The following is a 20,927-nucleotide window of genomic DNA, read 5'->3' as shown; positions in this document are numbered from 1 at the left end:
TGACAAGGAGCTGGGGTGGGGTGATGACTGAAAGGAGATGGTTTAGAGTACTTCCTCCAGTGTGCTGAGGTATAATTCCACAGGGAAAGGAGGATCATCTGGGAATCTTTGAGAGAGTGTAATGACACATCCATTTTTTGCTGACCAGAATGTTACTCTCAAAGGGGAGGTTATCCACCATAGCTTGGACTTCCTTAGAAAACCCTGAGGAGTGAAGCCAAAAGCCCACCTCCCGATGACTACTGAAGTCACCATGGTACAGTGTCAGGCACGTTGAGGAACACTTGCAGGAACAACTGCTATGATCTCAGCTTATTATAATTAATAAAGTCTTTTTTCAAAATAAGGGCCTGGTAATTTACTATCTGCAACTGTAGGCTTGCAAAAGATACTCTTTTTCTCCTAAGGAGGGCCAGTTTTTTAGTGCCTTTGTCAAAAGGGGTGGACCGAGGCTGGTGCAATCTGTTGTGCTTAGTGACAGTCTGAACAACTAGAGAATTCGGGATGGAGTGGGGAAAATTTTTTTCCTTCCCATTAGGTGGAACAAAGTATCTTTTCTCCACCTCTTTCGAAGTTGGGGTGCAGGTGGCTTGAGTATGTCAAACCACCTTAGAATCATAGAATATCAGGGTTGAAAGGCACCTCAGGAGGTCATCTAGTCCAAACCCCTGCTCAGAGCAGGACCAATTCCCAACTAAATCATCCCAGCCAGGGCTTTGTCAAGCCTGACCTTAAAAACCTCTAAGGAAGGAGATTCCATCACATCCCTAGGTAACCCATTCCAGTGCTTCACCACCCTCCTAGTGAAAAAGATTTTCCTCATATCCAACTTAAACCTCCCCCACTGTAACTTGAGACCATTACTCCTTGTTCTGTCATCTGGAACCTTGGTTGGTTCCAAAGTGGCATGATTGATGGGAAGCGCCATCTTGCTAGGGCCTGTGGTCTGGAGGATATCCAGAAGCTTGTAAGCAGGGTCTTCAATTTCCTCCAGATAAATCTGCAGAGCCTCTCTGATTCTTTTCAGGCAGTCCAGAAATTGTTTGTAATTATCAGGTTGCAAAGGTGAATGCAGTGTCACTGCCTCATCAGGACATGAGGAAGCGAGAACTGCAAGTGGATCGAGTGGCTCCGGTTGATCAGCTGTTTCTTCTCATCACAGCGCTCCTGAGGGGCTGAGGCTCTTCCTATGAGGTGCTCTCTGTCTGTAGTCCAGCTCTGATCTCCTGGAGTCAGGAGGTCTAAAGTAAGGATCAGGAGCCTCAATAGGGTGAGAATGTAGGCTTGTATGGATACAGAGGTGGTGCTCATGGGGCATGGTGCCACTGGTCCTGGATCGATAGACTGTCTTGTAGGAGAGATCAGGCACCCATGAGGCTCTGGAATTCCTTTAGGGGCTAAAGTCAAGTCAATGAATCAGCCTCAATCTCTCCGGAGGAATACAAGTTCTTGGAATCTATGTGCAGATCCATTAGTATCAGCAGCTGAAACCACAGCTGGTGGAAGGGACTAGCAAATAATGTAGTGACGGCATATGTACCACTGTGGAAATTACTGGATCTGAGAGTAGTGACAACTCCAGGTCAGTATTAACTGCTAGGTCCTCAAGGATGGTATAGCCAGGTGTAGTGGGAATGTTTGTAAGTGGAGCTGACAGTGCAGACTTGAGTCTAATGTTAAGTCTTGGCATCTTTTCTTGTGGTATACAGGGAAATCACTCTCTCCCCTCCATCACTAATAATGGAGCCGGACTCTCCCCTTGCATAGGTGGCAGTCTTTGAGTGTTCTCGGCTCTCAGTACTAACGGTACTGGCCCATGCTCCCTGGCAATTTACACTAAGGTGCAGAGTCTCACTTGACTAGAAGCTGTAGGGGAGGCACTCCTCTTCTCAGAGGGCTTAGGTGGGGATTTCTCCCACTTCTTATTAGCATGTTTTTTCTTACCCTCTTCTTGTCTGTATCTGCTAGAGCCTTTAAGTCTGGACTTGGACGAAATGGGACTAAGGTAAACTTGGTCCAAACAGGCAGTAATAGGTGGATCCTGCTGATGCTTAGCAGGGTCAGAAGACCCAGAGTTGTGTTGTGGCCTCATGGAGAGCTCCATCAGATGCATTCTAAATCAGAATTTGCAAGAGCTTCATGTACGAGGTGGAAATGAACAATAAATCTTGCACTTGAATGGAATGTGAGCCTCTCCAATGCAGTACAAGGAAGAGGCATAGGGATTACCAACTGGGAAGACCCTGGGGCAGGCCATGCAGGATTTAGGGCATAATAGGTGATCTGAATTGTGGGGATAATGGGGGCAGAACTCCTAATCCCAAAACACTATCTATATAGCTATCTATCTGCACAAAGATAAAAACTATTTACAAGAAAACCTAGTAGAAGGCAGGAATGCTAGCAAAGCTGTGTATGCTGTTGGAGTTATATCTTGGACCACGAGCAGTAGCTAGGAACTGGAGAAATGGCTGGTCTGTGCCACTCATACCCTTGATCTGGAGCCTGAGGAGATGCAGGCATGGACCAAGGGCATTGCTAGTGAAGAATCTTCCAGTCTCATGAGCCTGGAGTGCATGCACACCCACAGCAAATACCTATCGGGACTTGAAGAAGAACACAGCATTAAAGTTGCTGTTCCCTGCCTCTTGCCTTATCTTTCACTCTTCTGCTCAGCTCCCACACTGTGGTCATGGAAGTGCCAGATCCCATACACCTGCCTTTCCTCTTTGCATGAGCTACACCTTTGAGGTCCTTCTATCTTGCTTCCTGCTGTGAGAAAGATTAAGGAAACTGACGGGCCACTGCCTGTAAAGCACTCTGAAATCTTCACCCATGACGGTGCTACACTCAAGCTATTATTACTATTGCTACATTATCCAGTTAGATGAACTTGCCTTTACTGACAAATGCCATTCAGTGAACCAGGTCTGTCCTTAGGGAGAATAGTGCCCTGGGCGAACTTGTATTTTGGCACCCTCCCTCCCCGTCCCACCATCACCCCTGGCTCCTACAGGGAAGTCCACAGGAAAGTCCATTCAATGTAGATGGGTGTCTCTCATGGTCCACTGTAAGTTAAGAATCCCTTGATAAGCCACTTACTTTGACTAGTTCCTTCAAGATGTGCTGGCGTTACCCCAGGAACAAACACTTGAAATACTGGTATAGAGCCAATATTCATAACTTCGAATACAAAAATGATACATGCATACAAATAGCATAAACATTCAGCAAATCATAACCTTTTCATAGACATCTTACATGCCACATTTTGTACAAGATCAGTTGAATATATAATAGTGGTTGCAACAATGATTTACATGGTCATATTTTAATCAGATAACATCACAATGATTAACTGCTACAACTAGCAAATTCCTAGGCCACTGTCAGCAGAAGCACAGATGTAAAAGTGGCATGGTATATGGTGTATTGCCACACCTCTGTGCTGCTGCAGTGGCTTGTGGTGCCTGGCGTTTGGCCTGTGGCTCAAGGCAGGCTCTGCGCTGTTACATGGAGGCTGCATCTTGCCAGAGCCCACGGCCCCTCAGCAGACCCTATCCACTCTTGGCTCCCCGCAAGCATTTTGACAGGAAGTACCAAGCAGTAATAACAACAACAATAATAATACACGAGTGTGTGTGTGTGCGCGCGTGCACGTGTGTGTGTGTGAGAGAGAGAGAGCGCCTCTGTGTGTGGTGTGTGTGTGAGAGAGAGAAAGACTGTGTGTTGGGGGACTGCGTGAGAGACAAAGCGTGTGCTGGGGAGTGTGAGACAATCTGTGCAGGGAGACTGTGAGAGAGAGAGAGAGAGAGTGTGTGTGTTAGGGAAGTTTGAGAGACAGTGAGTGCACTGTGTCTCAAAGTCCTCCTTCTCTTTCCCCTCTCCCCTGACTCAGCCCGCCCCACTCACGACTCACGTGGAAGTTTTGCTCCTCCTGGCCCTGGCCTGACCAGCCCCTGCTGGAGACCGAGCCGTGCAGGGCAGCAGGCAGGGAGGGACTTGGCTCCACTCTGGGCAGTGAGCAGTGGGCTGGGCCGCCAGTTACCGCCCGGCTGTGCCACTCTGGGCTCCCCAGGGCCGGAGCAGAGCTGGAGCCCTCAGCTGCCTGGCTGAGGCATGAGTGAGGAAGGGGCCAGGGCAGCAAGGTCATGGAGAAGCCCAGAGCAGGGGAGGGGCTGGAGAAGAGAGGAGTCCGGCCACAGCCAGCCAGGGGAAGCCCCAGTCCCTTGTGGTGCCACCTGGCTACAGCGCCCTGGGTGTGGGCCTCGTTTGCCTGGCCCTAAGGCTGGCCCTGCAGTGAACATTCAAGGCAAATTGTAAGCTCCCCCACATGACAATAAAAGTAGGTCTGACAAATCACCCTTTCAGTACCCATGAAGAGACTTGTGTATTCAGTGGCATGGTGACAGACATTAGCACTGAATAAAACCAGTGCAGATCAGCGTCTGCCCACCTTAAACTATTGTTCCCCGGTCAGCAGAAAGTGTAAGCAGCAGCTAATCTCTAGCATATTATTTGTCCAATGAAAAGATGAAACCATCACACAGAGAAAAATGCTAAAAGTTATTTAAGCTACAATGGGGCAAATTCTTCCCTGATTTACAACCCTGCAACTCCAGTTACTTTACCAGGAGTGGTAAGACAGTGCAGAATTTGACACAAGGAACAGTAACTGTTCCACCTCCTCACATATATTTTTGAAGATGGCTAGTATAGGGTGTGACACCCTGTCACCCCTTTAGTCACCATTGTCATATAATTAGGATATGTTTGCAAAAAGTATGCCTTGTGAGGTATCATTCTAGAAGTCTTGATTGCAAGACATTAATATCTCATTGGATTGTATGTGCTATCAGGTATGTGAAGTTATGAAGTTTGGCTATGTATGCGTTACTGAAACATGCCGTGAGGTTGAAAACACCACAAGCAGCCTTTCAGATACAATAGTAAAAAGGCCAAATAATGTTAATGGCTTCTTGTGGAAATGCACACAAACATAAGGATTACCCCAGGAACTGTATACAACAGAAACCTCTCAGAGTTAGCACTAGACAATGGGAAATGTTTGACCCCGGTCACAGCAAAAGAGCTTTCCAGCAAGTGGAAAGATGTTTTAAAAGGCGGAAATGACATCATGACAGTACCTCCCTACAACAACACACCTGGAAACACCTGAGGAATAAAGACTGAACTGGGGGAAATGATGGCCCCAGGCTAAAGGGATTTCTAACCTATGTATGAAAAACTGGGAAACCCAAGCTGCAAAGCAAAGGCAGCCGGTTTATCACTCAGGGTGAGAATTTGCTAATTCATCAAGTATGTTAAGCCCAGTTTGTGTTTTTGTTTATTTACTAGGTAATCTGCTTTGATCAGTTTTCTATCACTTATCACTTAAAATTAGGGCTGTCAATTAATCACAGTTAACTCACGCAATTAACTCAAAAAAATTAATTGCGGTTAATCGAACTTGTAACAATAGAATACCAATTGAAATTTATTAAATATTTGTTGATGTTTTTCTACATTTTCAATATTGATTTCAATTACAACACAGAATACAAAGTACACAGTGCTCACTTTATATTATTATTTTTTATTATAAATATATGCACTGTGAAAACGATAAACAAAAGAAATAGTATTTTTCAATTCACCTCGTACAAGTACTGTAGTGCAATCTCTTTTATCATGAAAGTGTAACTTACAAATGCATTTTTTTTTTGGTTACATAGCTGCACTCAAAAACAAAACAGTGTAAAACTTTGCAGCCTACAAGGCCACTCAGTCCTACTTCTTATTCAGCCAGTCAGAAAGACAAAACAAGTTTGTTTACATTGACAGGAGATACTGCTGCCTGCTTACTTACAGTGTCACCTGAAAGTGAGAACAGGTGTTCACATGACACTTTTGTAGCTGGTGTAGCAAGGTATTTACATGCCAAATATGCTAAACATTCATATGCCCCTTCATGCTTTGGCCGCCATTCCAGAGGACATGTTTCCAGGCTGATGATGCTCATTTAAAAAAAATGTGTCAATTAAATTTGTGACTGTACTCCTTGTGGGGGAAATTGTATGTCTCCTGCTCTGTTTTACCCATATTCTGCATATATTTCATGTTATAGCAGTCTCAGATGATGACCCAAAACATGTTGTTCGTTTTAAGAACACTTTGCAGATTTGAGAAAATGCAAAGAAAGTACCAGTGTGAGATTTCTAAAGATAGCTACACCCCATGACCCAAGTTTTAAATATCTGAAGTGCCTTCCAAATCGGAAAGGGACGACGTTTGGAGTATGCTTTTAGAAGTCTTAAAAGAGCAACTCTGATGCGAAAACCAGAACCCAAACCACCAAAAAAGAAAATTAACCTTGTGCTGGTGGCATCTGACTCAAATGATGAAAATGAACATGCGTCTGTCCGCACTGCTTTGGTTCATTAAGCATCAAATCAGAACCCATCATCAGCATGGAAGCATATCATCTGGAATGGTGACTGAAGCATGAAGAGACATATGAATCTTTAGCACATCTAGCACGTAAATATCTTGCAATGCCAGCTACAACAGTGCCATGCGAACGCCTGTTCTCACTTTCAGGTGACATTGTAAACAAGAAGCAGGCAGCATTATCTTCTGCAAATTGTAACCAACCTTGTATGTCTGAGTGATTGGCTGACCAAGAAGTAGAATTGAGTGTACTTGTAGGCTCTAAAGTTTTACGTTGTTTTATTATTGAATGTAGGTTTTTTTGTACATAATTGTATATTCGTAAATTCAACTTTCATGATAAAGAGATTGCACTACAGTACTTGTATGAGGTGAATTGAATTTTTTTTATTTTGTAGAGTGCAAATATTTGTAATAAAAAATATAAAGTGAGCACTCTACATTTTATATTTCTGTGTTGTAAGTGAAATTAATATATCTGAAAATGTAGTAAACATCCAAAATATTTAAAATAAATGGTATTCTATTTTTTTAATTGCGATTAATTTTTTTAATCGCTTGACAGCCCTACTTAAAATCTATCTTTTGTAGTTAATAAACTTATTTTATGTTTTAATCCAAACCAGTGTGCGTTTGACTAAGGTGTCTGGGGATAATCTCAGTTTGGTTACCCCAAGTGTGCATGATCCTCTTTGCATTGAGGGAGAGGCTGACCGAGTTAAACCTATATACTGGCCAGATTTGACCAAGTAGGATGGTACTGCTCTGGGGTCCTAGGCTGGGAGGCTGCATGTAACTGCAGCTGGGTGTGCCCCTACTGGTGTGAATGCTGGTGAAAGTAGAAGCTTGGAGGGCTTTGCAGCTTGTCACAGCAGCACAGTGTGAGAAGGAGCCCAGGCTCATGGGTCAGAGGGCTCAGTGGTACCCCAGATCCAGGTGGCACGCTGGAGGAACCCGTCACATAGGGATTTCAAGTTTATTTTTTTTTCATCTATGACACTAGATATACCAATATGTCTCTGATTGCAGTCAGAACCCTGGAGTGATGGTGCGGTCTGTAAATGCATTTGAAGATATTAAGGTGTCCAGAGTTCACTGGTGAGCTGCAGGGATACACTTACCTCTCTCTCCTGGTCTTTTCTAACTTGTCTTTCAAGATCATGATCTCTTTCTTGAGGGCAAGCTGTTGGCTCTCTGCGTCCCGCAGTTCTTTCTTCAGGGATTTGATTTCATTAGCATGTATTATTTCTCGTTTGGATAGTTCCTCTTCATAGAAAACACTCTTTTTTTCCAACTCAGCCTTTAATTTGGTGATCTCTTGCTGATGTTCTGTGCTGCTCACCCCTGGTGAGCGACCAACTTGCTTTTGCTATAAAAGGAACATCCCAAAATTAGTTTTCTTGCACTGCAGATCACCAAAAACATATGCTTAATAATAATTTAATCTTGATATACACAAGCTTATGTTTATAGAAGGCATGCTGTGAGGGTATAATTTATATAATAGACTACAGTTAAATATATACATTTATCTCAACTGCGTAAAAGTCAGTGTGAAAGTAGAGCTGGGATTGATACTCCTCTCCTTATCAGTGAGCTAGTCACTTAAATATAGCATAATTTTCAGGTTTTTGTACAATCTGGTTATACTGTCATTTTAAATGTAACAGGCCACCTTCTGGCATTCATATACATATGCAGTCAGAAAAAGATCACAGGGTTCAATTCTTGTATATCCCAGTCTGGTTCCCCCTAAATCTTTTGAGTTCACATATCTGGAAGGCTTACAGCATCAAGTTCAGTGACATTATGGAGTAGGATGGTTAGGATCCTGGGTCCAAAGTCCACATATTTTAGCATGTCCTCCTCTGAATCCCTACACACAAGTCCCCTTGCTTGAATTCCTAGAATGAGCAATTTGTGGTGGCAGTGCAGAAACTCTAATGCTGGTCAGAGTGCCGGTGCCAAGTATCATTTTGATTGCATCATTTTGTACCCTTAAGTCAGGAATGGCAAAAAGCCCCACCACATGGCCCATCATATTTAATTTATCTTTTCTATCACAGCATAAAAGCTAAACAGCTAGTACTACTTCATTCTATGTCAGTTAGGGTGCTGGAGAGCTGTTTGGCAAGCTATTTTGCTACTTGAATGCTTCTTAGATATTGCTTAACTTAGTTTTGAACGAAAGAGGTTAATCCTGCACCCACTGAAGTCAATGGAAGTTTTGTCATTGATTAGTGTGGCAGCAAGATCAGGCTCAAAATCAGGTGTGGCCTATGTGATTGGCACCATTAATAATCTTATGTTATTTTACATTAAAACCCAACACTCATTTTTAGCACAAGAGTCCTTTTAAAAATAAAAACGTACTAATTCTCTTTTAAAACCCCCTGAAAACTGTTTCTTTATTTTTAAACATATAAAAGAAAAAATATTTAATAAAGAAAAACTGGGCTTCAGGAAGTGCAATTATAGTGGAGACCTGGTATTTAGGGTGATTGACACTGGCCTTGTGCCTTTTAATGCACATGAGGTGTTGGGTACCCAGTTATAACCACACTTTGTATCATGCACTATTAGAATATTCTCAGTCAGAATCAATCAGTTTGACTTTCGTACCTTTACCTCTGCTGATGCTTAAACAGAACTTGCTAGCTGTATGCTGTGCAAGAAAGTCCACCTCCTCAAGAAAAAATGAGCTTTGCAACTAGTGTCAGCACGGGAATGCAAAATCCATGAGCTGTGCAGTTCCAGTTTACAGCATCACACGATTTTATCTAACTCAGTCACAGATAAACAAAAATGATTTATTTTAATGGTCTAGCTACATGGGGACACACAGAAGATTTTCTGCTTGGCTTCGGAGAGATTAACCTTTAGTGACACTGCTATAGTTTGCTTAGTTTGTTTCAGGACATGTATCTCCCTTTGTAGATGAATCATCATCATTATCTGCAGTGAGAAAAAAATCAAGGATCTTACCAGACTCAGCTATGTCAAGAATCCAAACTTGTGATACAAAGGGTTTTTAACAAGTGATTTAAAGGTTTTGTGGCTATAAAAGGTTGGCTGATACAACTTGATAGGGAAGATGAAATATATACATATATGTTGTATAGGTATATGGTACATATTGGCCATACAATTTTTGTTTATATTATTATTTTTCTTAATTTAATAATTTGCTGTTACTCAGGTAGGCAACAAAAGCAAAAGGGGTGAGGGGCTGGGAATTTCAGTATAAATGCAGTCTAAATATTTAACATGCCTAATTTATTAATTTTAAATTTGTTTACAATGTTGCTATCCAAAAGCTCTGGGAATATACACAAAATATTAATAAAAAATTCATGCAACAAGCAAATGGGACTGATGTTCAAAAACCTCAGTCTCTCAACTCCGACTCTCACACCACACCCTCCTGTTCACTTCACCCTTCCCTTCTCAGAAAAATAGCTTGGGATAATAGAGAAAGTTGGAAATTCTGCTGACCTAACTTTAGCATACAAAAAACGTTAAAATTATTCAGTAATATAATAAATGTGGTTTTTAATTTTTGTTGGAAGAAACAGCACTAGATATTTACATTTAAGTGTACTGCAATAAACAGGACATGGAAGACCATATAACATCTATAGAAATACACTATTAATAATAGTAGCAATACAATTAAATAATTTGGAAATCGAAAAATGCTTCTTGAATATTATTTAAAGACAATTACATTTGCCCTTTGATGGGAATACAGTCCTTGTCTTATTTTGTTACTTATATCTCTATTTTCAACAATAAATTTTTGTTATGATTACAAAAGCAAATACAAATGGTAACCTATTTCTGCATGTATCTTCTTCCTTCATCCAAATCATTATCTGCTCAGTTTACTAACACAAACGACTTTTCATTACTGTCAGCACTACAGAACCCATAGAGGTCTTAGAGAGTAAACTATGTCTTATATGGCCTCATGCACCATCCACAATTGCCATCTAAATTCTGATGCCAGACTCTTTATTGCTGATGAAGACATATGAAGCAAAAGGAACACAGCTTCATTTCCAGCTGATAGGCTGGATTTGCAGCACTAACAGTTTTATGAATCCTGTGTTTGAGACAAATGGATTCTTTTAAGGCCCAAGTTCTGTATTCTACTTAGGAAAGGAAGGCAAAATGAATACAATAGAACCTCAGAGTTACGAACAGCTCAGGAACAGAAGTTGTTCGTAACTCTGAACAAAACATTACGGTTATTCTTTCAAAAGTTTACAACTGAACATTGACTTAATACAGCTTTGAAACTTTACTATAAGGAAGAAAAACGCTGCTTTCCCTTTATTTTTTTAGTAGTTTACATTTAATACAGTACTTGTACTGTATTTGCTTTTTTTTTTTGTCTCTGCTGCTGCTTGATTGCATACTTCCGGTTCCATATGAGGTCTGAGGTTGACTGGTCAATTCATAACTCTGAAGTTCTACTGTAAATATGCGCAGAAGAGTTTATGAACAGTGACTTGTGGATGGTAAGGGTCCCGCAGAGATCAATGGCAAAACTATTATTCATAGATTTTAAGGCCGAAAAGGACCTTTATGATCATCTAGTCTGATCTGCCTAACACAGGCCATAGAATTTCACGCAGCAATTCCTGTATCAAGCCCATAACTTCACAGGGAACTACTGCATATGTTTTGGGAAGATGTGCTATCTTGATTTGAAGAGTTAAAATGATGAAGACTCCACTACATCCTTGATAAAATGTTCCAGTGGTTAATTACCTTACTGACTTAGATAAGAACATGTTTTTTTCCCTAAACGCACACTCACCTTCATATGGAAACCAAAATACCAATTTGTTCCTAATCATCAACTCTGAGGCACATATCTTCAGAAAGTGGAACATCTACAGAGCACATCACACAACACCAAACCACAAGATAACATTTGTGCTTTGAATAAAGTACCTGACCCTGGAAATACTAACACATGTGAGTAATCCCACTGAAATCAGTGGGACTATTTAGATGCATAAAGTTACTCTCACACTTAAGTAATTGCAGAATTGGGACCCATCCCCATGAGTGGCTGAGCTATGTAACAATACATTCAGAAATTTTCCTTTACAGGGACATCAGTTAGCATCAGTTATTAGACATTTGGTTCTATTTAGACTTAAAGATAATTGAAATATGCAATCATAAAGTAATGTTTAATACATCTCCATAGAGATCTGAATGTGCTGATTAAGTTTATATGCAACTACTCACTCATGCTGAAATATCAAGCATTACAAAACACTTCTTTTGACTTGTAAAATGAGCAAATAGTTATGAAGTCACTGACCAGGAATAAACACAGAAAACCCAGGTGTCACTATGGTAGAGATGCTCCTCTAAACATAGCCAACATTTAGCATGAAAAGAACATACTGGTTAATAGTTTACAATTGTAGGAAGTTTGTTTTTCATATAGCCTTTCGTAAAGACAATTTTATACAAATTTGCCTTTAAGATCAACACAGAGTGAAGTCACAAATTCACAATACCCTTTTGGTACTGAAAGCAATTTTACAGCTCAACTCTAAGCTGGCTATTAACTTTAAAGGCGTTGAACCAAAAAAGACTAACCTTTAGTCCTTCCAGTTCACTCTCCAGCTGCTTAGAGTACTGCTCGCTTCGCTCGCGCAATTTCCTGTCCTTGGATGCCTCAGCAGCTGCAGCTTCAGCATGGACTTCCAGCTACAAAAAAGGGTAACAAATTCTTATTTTTCAAAACAAAAGTTAAATTTTTTGGTGTAAGAGTTGAATTTTAAAGACTAGAGTGAAAAATTCAAATCCCTAAAGAGAAATTAGATTTTGTATATGAAGTAACAATCAAATGAATGAAGCGTTAAAGATGTACAGACTATGACTTGAATATATTTTTAAAAGGCAGTGAAGTAGGCATGAATTATCTGTACGAAAATCCTCCACATATAATTACCACCTTAAGGACTCTACAGACTCTTTTTCACTACTTACTTCTTTTTTGAGTCTTTCTGTTCTCCGTAACTCTTGCCTTAAGATTTCCACCTTTTGCATCACCACGTCCATCTCTTCCTCTTTATCTCGGACCTGGCGGGTAAGTTTCTGTTTCTGAGAGTGCAAGTCTGTCAGCCGCTCATTCATCTCTGAGAACTCCTGCATGGCCAGTTTCCGCTGGCTGTGTGCATCTTTTAGCTCTTTGGTTTGGGATTTTAATCTCTCACTAGACTCCATCAGTTCCTACAGTTTTTAAAAAAAAAGTTATAAATCTATTAAGCATTAGGGCCAAATTTTGCCTTTGGATGTATGCATGAGGGTTTCACTGAAGTGAATGGGAGCCACATATATGCAACCAAAGATAGAAAACTGGTAACAATATATGACGCAGACCAGGTGCTTGCAGTGAGAATGCTTTGTAAAGGTAGTGGGACAGATTATCGTCAGCTGAAGTCAGTGGAATTGCTTCAATCTATACTCTAAATTTGGCCATTATGTAGATCTAAAGCAAAGACTTTCAATACTTTTACGCTCTAATCAAATACATGATCATTTCCAGTACCACTTAACTGACATAGAAAAAGAGTTGCATCATTAATTTATTTTAGCTGTCAAAAAATGCAGAGTTAAGTGAATGAAAACAAACTCTTTGGAAGTCAACCTCCTCCACACAGTCATTATAACTCCCATAAACTTAGGGTTGCAAGGATTCAATTATCATCACTACACATCAGTAAATGATGATTTCACTGTACACACACAAACCTACAAAATATTTCCATTTATAATAATCGAAATGTATAGATAGATCAAGTACGAAAAATGCTGCTTGAGAACTTATTAGAGTTTGATTTAAGAATATTTACTTTGTATAGTTTGACATGTGATGCTGCAAGTTGTGTTTTAATGGATACAAAGCTTTAACTTTTTTGAATCTCACCAGCTACTGTTGTTAAATAATTATTGGATGACTGCCCTCCTCGCGTATATGTGAAAATTTAAATCTATAAAAATCTAAAAAATATGCATAAAATAAACATTGATATTATTGGTTGAAATTATAAAATAATAAAAATCAAATGCTGCCAAGTCTACATACACTACACCACAGTACTGAATGCTGCAGCAAGTAGCACCAACACAAGAGAATTATCCCTTTAAAGGAACATGGGCATATTGATACCAGTCAGCTCCGTGTTCTTGAGGAACCAGGGTGCAATATCCAACCTGACTCGTGAAAGGGCCCCCCCACCGCCCCTCCGAGCCTCTGCTTAAACCAAAACCCATCAGAAGAAAAAACTTGCAGAGAACAGTGAAGGGCATTGGAAGACACACCTAGACCCCTCCTGACAAGGATGACAAGATTGATATCTCTATTAGCATACAGAATGAAGAATAGAGACAACTCCCCTAGCTTTATCTGCGTGAAAGATGGGACAGGGAGACATCTCAATTTGCACACAGAATGGAGAACAGAGAACCGTACTGAACTCTGGGACCAGAAAAAGCAGGGAAGCACTGCGTCATGGGAATCTCTGCTCCAGATGCTAATGAACCTATGCCTGCATATACCCAGCTCAGCAGTTATCAGACCAATTCTAGTAACGAATCCTTGATTGGTATCCAAAATACTGAAGCACCCTAGTTGCACTGTGAGCTCCCTCGAAGAAAACACTACCCATAGCCAAGAGTGATCAGCTCCTATTGTCTAGCCTAAAGAAAACACTTGAGTCATCAGTTGACCCATAAACAAAATCTAGTGTTCTCCCTTGAACCATTGTATTTTCGCTACAAAAATCCCTATTCACCCTCCAGTTAGTGTTCTGATGCTTAGATCCAAACTATGCATCAGTTCCACTGGGACTCCATCTTCTCCAGACTGATCGTGCTGGGGGCTCTGCATGTTTCCAGCACTCAGGACCCTGAGCTACCACCATCACCTTGGAACCGCGTTCAAGCCTCATGGAGTGGGTGAGATCCTCCCTCTTTCTCTCTCTCTGTTGTCTTTTCTGGCTCAGGTATTAACCTTTAATAATGTATGTTATGTTGGTTTAGCCCTCCTTGTGTACTTATCACTATTATTCAATAAATAAATTTTATGTTTAAGCTGGTTGCTTCTCTCTCTCTTGCTGAACTTTACTCTTTTGTGTTTTTAGCTTCCCCCATTCACTCTACAGTAACGCTTCTTTTACCTAAGCTAAAGATCCTTGCAGTGCCCAAAATATTGTGGGGTTTGCTTACCAAGTAGGTTACTGCCAGTACAATTGTGATGCAAGAGTGGGGATAGGGAAGTGCTGAATCTGCGATGCATAATGGTAATGGCTTGAAAGTGCTGCTTGACCCAGTCCATGGAGCCCAGGGGCATATAAGGAGAGGCAGCTTGAAAGTGCTGCTTCATCCAGCCCATTGAGTCCAGAGACATATAAGAGTTCAACCTGACAGTGCTGATTGACCCGGTACACTCAGACTTGCTCTGTTAATGTATGTGTGTGTAGGTGTGGGTGTTCATCTGGTTCTGGGTATGAAGAAACCCAGCCCTAGGGAACCTAGGTCCTGCAGGATAGCTCCATTGGGAAGGGACTTGAAGAAGGAAAAAGTAGAGCTCCATATGAAAACACATGTGACACAAGCAGTACATTGACAGAATTACAGAATCCCCTCTCCCAGAAGAGTAACTTGAATAAATGAGCATACCCCAAAGTAATGGGCAAATCTGGTAACAATATAGGGAAGTCTGTCTTCTGTGGATAACTCTCCAGGATAACGACTCAGCTTGACAGAGTTTAGAGTAAACTCTAAGGATAATATACCTCAGCTACTGTGGTAAGACATGCATCCGATGAAGTGAGTATTCACCCACGAAAGCTCATGCTCCAAAACATCTGTTAGTCTATAAGGTGCCACAGGACTCTTTGCTGCTTTTGTGGTAAGACTGAGTCTCCGCAACAGTTTGGCTAGATGTCATGAAACAATCAAAGCGAACCAGTGGAGAAGGAGTGAGGAAAACGGAGCCTGAGTATACATGCAACAGGGACTAGAGGAAAAAAATAAATGTGCAACTTTGCTGGCTACACAAAGTCAAGAGCATTTTCCAAATTTTCTAGCATGTTAAAGGAACCTTAATGCCCAGTATTGTCATGAGGAGAGAGATGGTCTCTCTGGAAAATATAAAGACACTCTGAGGGCTCTGTAGGTTAAAACCAACATCTTTAAACTTTGCTTGGTAAATTAGCACCCAAAGCAGAATCCAGGGCACTAATTTCATGTTTAACAAGCATGTTTGCATATTCTGCATGATATCCTGTTTTCAAGTTGATTTTAAAAGTATAGCCCCATGTAGAATTCATTGTGAAAAGCATGTATTTATGGCAGGAAGATCTCCATACAAGAGATAGGATTGCAACTGCCCGAGCAAATATAGAAAAATAAGGGAACAAGGAGAAGAAATGGCAATGGTGAAAAATATTGATTTTTTCCCTCCCAAATAATTTCTTAAATCCTCAGACGTGCAGATCTTCCTTCTCCCTCCCCTGGAAGTGTCCAGATACCACAAAGTCAATGTTTTTTGAATAGCTGGAGCAACATTTCCCTCTATGCTTATCAGACTTCAGATTAAATCCTTACTCTGTAGTCATTCATCTATGCTTTGCCTACTAGCAGTTATAATTATCACCTTAATCTGAGGCCAAGAAAGGCTTTCTGTGCAGCCAGCGTAGAGATCATTTCATGGATCTGTTTAAGGTCTGGAATCAATCTGCTAGGACCACCCATATGACAGTATACATAATGCTTTAAGTAATCTCTGTGTGTCAGAAAAAGAAGTCAATGCAGAAGATGAGTGATACATTTGTATCTCCTTCCAATTAATTTTACTCTGCAAATGAGATGTTAAGACAACTCTCATTTTAAGAGAAATATAATAAAAGTAAAACTGGCTTTATTGTCTAGAAAACTTTCTGACACAGCACTTTGTACCTTATTAAGATCCTCTCTTTCTTGCTTCAGAGCTCTAATTTGTTTCTCAAAAGCCTTGATTTGTCTAGAAGCATCATCTAATTCTCGTTGTGCAGAACTAGCCTCCTCCAGTTGCTGTTCCAGCTGACCGGAATCTAAAAAGAAAAGGTAATGCTAAATATGTTAAGAGGAAATCATGCTTACTATCCATTAGCACAGAGTTTGGATGACAAACTTTTTTCATTTGCCTTCCCTTATGCAGGCAGGATGACAAATATAATCTCAAACTAGGGCTGGTGTTTTGGAGTCTTTTTAAAAATCTATGTTTTTTGATTGCCATGTTTTTTTTAATGTGATGGAACAGACACAGTTACATGTTACAGTGTGGATGCCAAATGACATACATTGTCATTTCATTATGTGATATAATATGGCAAATAATACCTCATTTCATAATTTAATACAGCATGATGTGTCTTTAGCTATTGTACACTGGGATGCAGCACATTACCTGACACATTTCAAATGACACTGTATCCTAATATGTTTTTTTCTTCCCCCTCAAGCAAAAAGCAGAAGCAAAAAAATGCTGGGTTACTCAAGAGCTGGCAAGCTGCCTTCTGTTGATGATATTCAAATTATTTTCAGATGGTTTTATTTCTAGAGTTAACAGCATTTGTGTTTTTGTGACCTGCTTTGTGTATTATTACTGTCACTACAGGAAGGCACATACTTCTGAAGACGGTTTATTATAAACTGTTACGCACTTAGAAAACAAAAGTAATTTTCAAAGTATATCCAGATTATGTCAAATATAAGTATACCCAAAAGATACAACTTCAGAAGCAGAATTGCAGAAAGTATAGTAGACCACTAAGAAGTTTGTGAGGGAAAGGAAAATGCATCATAAATTAATTCCTGTTCTTTGCTACCTCTTTTCTTAAAAGTGTGTATTTGGATATATACACAACTGTTGGTTAAATCCTGGCTCTATGAAATCAATGTGAGTTTTGCCATTGACATCAGTGGGGCCAGGTTTTCACCCCATATGCTTGTATTTACATAGTACAAACAGAAACACATACATGAGTTTAATAAAAACCTGAAGACCTTACTTTTATTACATTTTCAGAAATGCAACCGTAACAGCCTGGCTCTTAGAGCAACCAAATACAAATACACATACATACACACAATTTTTAAAAGCTGCAAGTTTTGGAGCACAAGGATTTTATAGGCAGATTGTGGCAAATTGCCGGCACTATTTTGATGGGTCTCACGCTCTCTCTTCTTTGGGGAGGGTTCAGGGCACCATTTCTTGCCCCTGCAGTGGAATGTTAACTGCCCCACTAGTGTCCTAGAGGAAGGGAATGGAGAGGGAGGGACCTGGACCCACCCTCTACTCCAGGTCCCAGCCCAGGGGCCCTGAGGATAGTGGTAAACCACTTGAACTGACACTTCCTTCCCCTGGGCTACTTTCCTCTCCTGCCCTTCAGCTTGTGGGGGGCTTCCTGCCCTCCCTCTGTACAAGCCAGGTGCCCCTTTACCTAGGGTTTTGGACTTCTTAGCTCACCGCAGCACTTCTCCAAACTGTCCTCTGCTTCCCTTCAAACTGTTCTCTGCTCCAGCACCAATTCCTCTTTGCTCCAACTCCTTCAAACTGTTCTCTGCTCCAACTCCCACATTGTCTGATTGAAGCAGGGGGGTTTTATCATGCAACTGGCCTCAGGTGTTCTAATTGGCTTCAGGTGCTCTAATTAATCTATAGCAAATTTTCTTCCCCTTATAGGGAATAAGGCTCCCTTCTAACCCTCTCCTGCTGCCCTCTGGCCATGCTTTATCACACAGATGAATAACTATTAAATTTTACCCCTATACTCTATACTGTTTTAATTTGTTGACTCTTATTTTAAGACTTTAAAAGAATGTGCTTAAACTACAGATAGAACTCAATGCCACAAATTATTAACTGTCTGTCTCATGTATTCTACTCTGAAGTCACCAGCAGAAGAAAGTTTATCTGCAGCTATACTGAGCCAAGATAAATTTCTCTTTTATGCGTGAACTACTTTGTTCCATAGCTCTATTTTCTTTCTTCTATTGCTATCCTTTATATATTTGGCAATATGAAGGATTCCTCAAAGTTTGCTTCTCTGTGACTTAGAGAACAAAAAAAAACAAAAAACCCCCAAACAACTTTAACCTCAAAAATTGAAAGCATATGTTTGGTTGTCATTTCCTGGAAGACTGAATAGACAAAAATGTCATGATTTACGAAGGTCTCAATGGGGAGAACCCTGAATCTGATATATTTCTAAATTAATTTTCACTATCAGACTAGTCAAGAAAGCAGGTAAAAGACTTGAACCAAGAACTGGTAGCTACAATTTAATGATAAACAATAACTCTTCATCTGGATGCAGATATCTGTGGATATAAAGCAGATATCCGCAGATATGCAGGGCTCTAATTATAGACTTAATTCATTAATCATAGGGATGGGCCAAAACTACAAAGCGTGAATCTGAACTTTCTTAAAATTCAGAGGACCTTGGGCTTGTGTTTAGAGATAAGGGCCAACCAGAACGTTGGCTCTAGCTTCTGGTCTGAATTCCCCCAAAGTTTGCAAGTGTTCAGATACAAGTATTTAGTTTGGGCCCATCTCTTCTCAATAGCCAAGTTTTATAATCTATGCTGTAAAAAGCATATGAAAACACCTACAGTGCAACATTCCTGTCCCATCACAAACTTTTATTGGATGGGATCAGATTAGTCAGAACATAAGGAGCAGCCCAGATTGTTCTGTACTTTAACAGTTGGACCAGACAAGGCATTCAAGTATACATTGTGGGAAAAAACATGCCTCGGCGGGGAACAGATTAGGTAACCATATAGCTCTTTTTTCTCTCTTATTTGTGTAATCATACTCTACTCACAATAAGTTAGACCAGCAGTTCTTAACCAGGGACTGGGGCACCCTGGGGGGCTGAAAACAGGTTTCAGGGGTCCACTGAAATAAACCAGAGACCAAGGTTGGTGTTAGACTTGCTGGGGCCCAGGGCAGAAAGCTGAAGCCCAAGCCCCACCACCAAGTGCTGAAGTTGAAGCCCAAGCAATTTAGCTTTGCAACTGCCCTGCTTGCTACCCCCTAATGCCAGCCCTGACTTCTAATCTACTGGATATGCAGAAAAACAGTTGTTGTGGCACAGGTGGGTCATGGAATTTTTATAGCATGGATTAGGGGGGGAGAGAGAAAGGCTCAGAAAGAAAAAGATTGAGAACCCCTAAGTTAGACAGCTATTTTGCCTCTCTTTTTGTTAATACCTTTAAGTTTTTGCGTGAGCAGTTTAAAAATGATCAGTTCCAATCAGAGAGAGGAGCACATAATGTATGTACAAGTAAATACACATGGTTACTTAAGTGATGTGCATAATGAAACTGAAAACTATTAATGGATAATAGAGTACTGAAAGAAAAATCTCCACATAGTTAACTGCCAATTCCCTCCATTTAAACCTGCCCAGTGAGATTAACCGTGCTGACTGAATGACAGTGGAGGATCACCTTACACTGGGGTGAGCCTCCCTGGGCCAGTTGAGCCACCTTCAGGTACAAATAATGCCCATGGTGTAGTGCATCACACCTGAAAATCTGCCCAAATGCCATACAACTGTATGTCTAAAGTACTGGTTTATTTGAATTTATAAGCTATTCATACTATAGCAGACTGTGGGTTATAGATAAGGCTGGGAGTCTTTCACAGAGGTCACGGAAGTCATAGATTCTGTGACTTTCCAGGACCTCCATGATTTCTGCAGCTACCAGTGCAGTTGACCCCAGTGACTTTTTGTTTATTGCCCGTGACCTGTCCATGACTTTTACTAAAAATGCCCATGACTAAATCGTAACCTTAGTTATAGAGAACATGGCCCCTCCCCAGGTTCTAGTGGCAAAGTCCAAACAAGCAAACCGACACACAGACAGACAGACAGACAGACAGGAAATAAAGCTCAACTAACATGTCTCCTCCAGGCCTTCCTACTGGGGTTTCAGATTTTTCCTGGAGAACTGACAGTTTCAGTCAAACTAATGAAGTCCAATGCAGTGTTCAAATGAAAAGAAAAACAGCATCTCTCCAGATTTTTTTCCTCTGAGACATCATGGGCTTCGGACTCTCCTCAGAGAAGTACGTGTGCTAAAGTCAAACTAACAGTCTCGTTTTCCTAGGATACATTCTGGTAGGTTGAGAGAAAGAGGAGCCTTGCCCCATACACTTTCTATGGCTAAAGTTTCCAGCCCAAAACAAAGTTAGCACTATGAGTGCAGAAATTCCCCCCAACTTAATTCAAAGCATTGATTATCTAAATACTAGCAAGTGGATTCACGTAACAAAAATCCATGTCTCACTAATTTTGGGAATTTCAATCTTGAGTTGAAGAAGTTTCCAATAATGCCTTTGCAACTTAAAATACAGAGATACTTGGTATTTTCGTATTTTATTAAGT

The 20,927-nt window shown here is 40.6% G+C and overlaps 1 protein-coding gene across 4 annotated transcripts in view; it reads right to left on the bottom strand.

The window, feature by feature from the left end:
* CDC42BPA (CDC42 binding protein kinase alpha) overlaps positions 1-20,927 on the bottom strand; it is a 346,923-nt gene that overhangs the window by 83,259 nt on the left and 242,737 nt on the right. For all 4 annotated transcript variants that reach the window (XM_032798238.2, XM_032798237.2, XM_075064288.1 and 1 more), the window contains exons 12-15: positions 16,444-16,577; positions 12,469-12,711; positions 12,076-12,186; positions 7,572-7,819 (exon numbers count right to left, since the gene is read on the bottom strand). In XM_032798238.2, the coding sequence (XP_032654129.1) occupies positions 7,572-7,819; positions 12,076-12,186; positions 12,469-12,711; positions 16,444-16,577 (736 nt within the window). The remainder of the gene's footprint in view (positions 1-7,571; positions 7,820-12,075; positions 12,187-12,468; positions 12,712-16,443; positions 16,578-20,927) is intronic.

Source organism: Chelonoidis abingdonii, chromosome 3 (genome assembly GCF_003597395.2).
Source record: "Chelonoidis abingdonii isolate Lonesome George chromosome 3, CheloAbing_2.0, whole genome shotgun sequence".
NCBI lineage: Eukaryota > Metazoa > Chordata > Testudines > Testudinidae > Chelonoidis > Chelonoidis abingdonii.
Note: the sequence above shows the minus strand (reverse complement) of the source record. Positions and strands in the feature narration are given on the sequence as shown.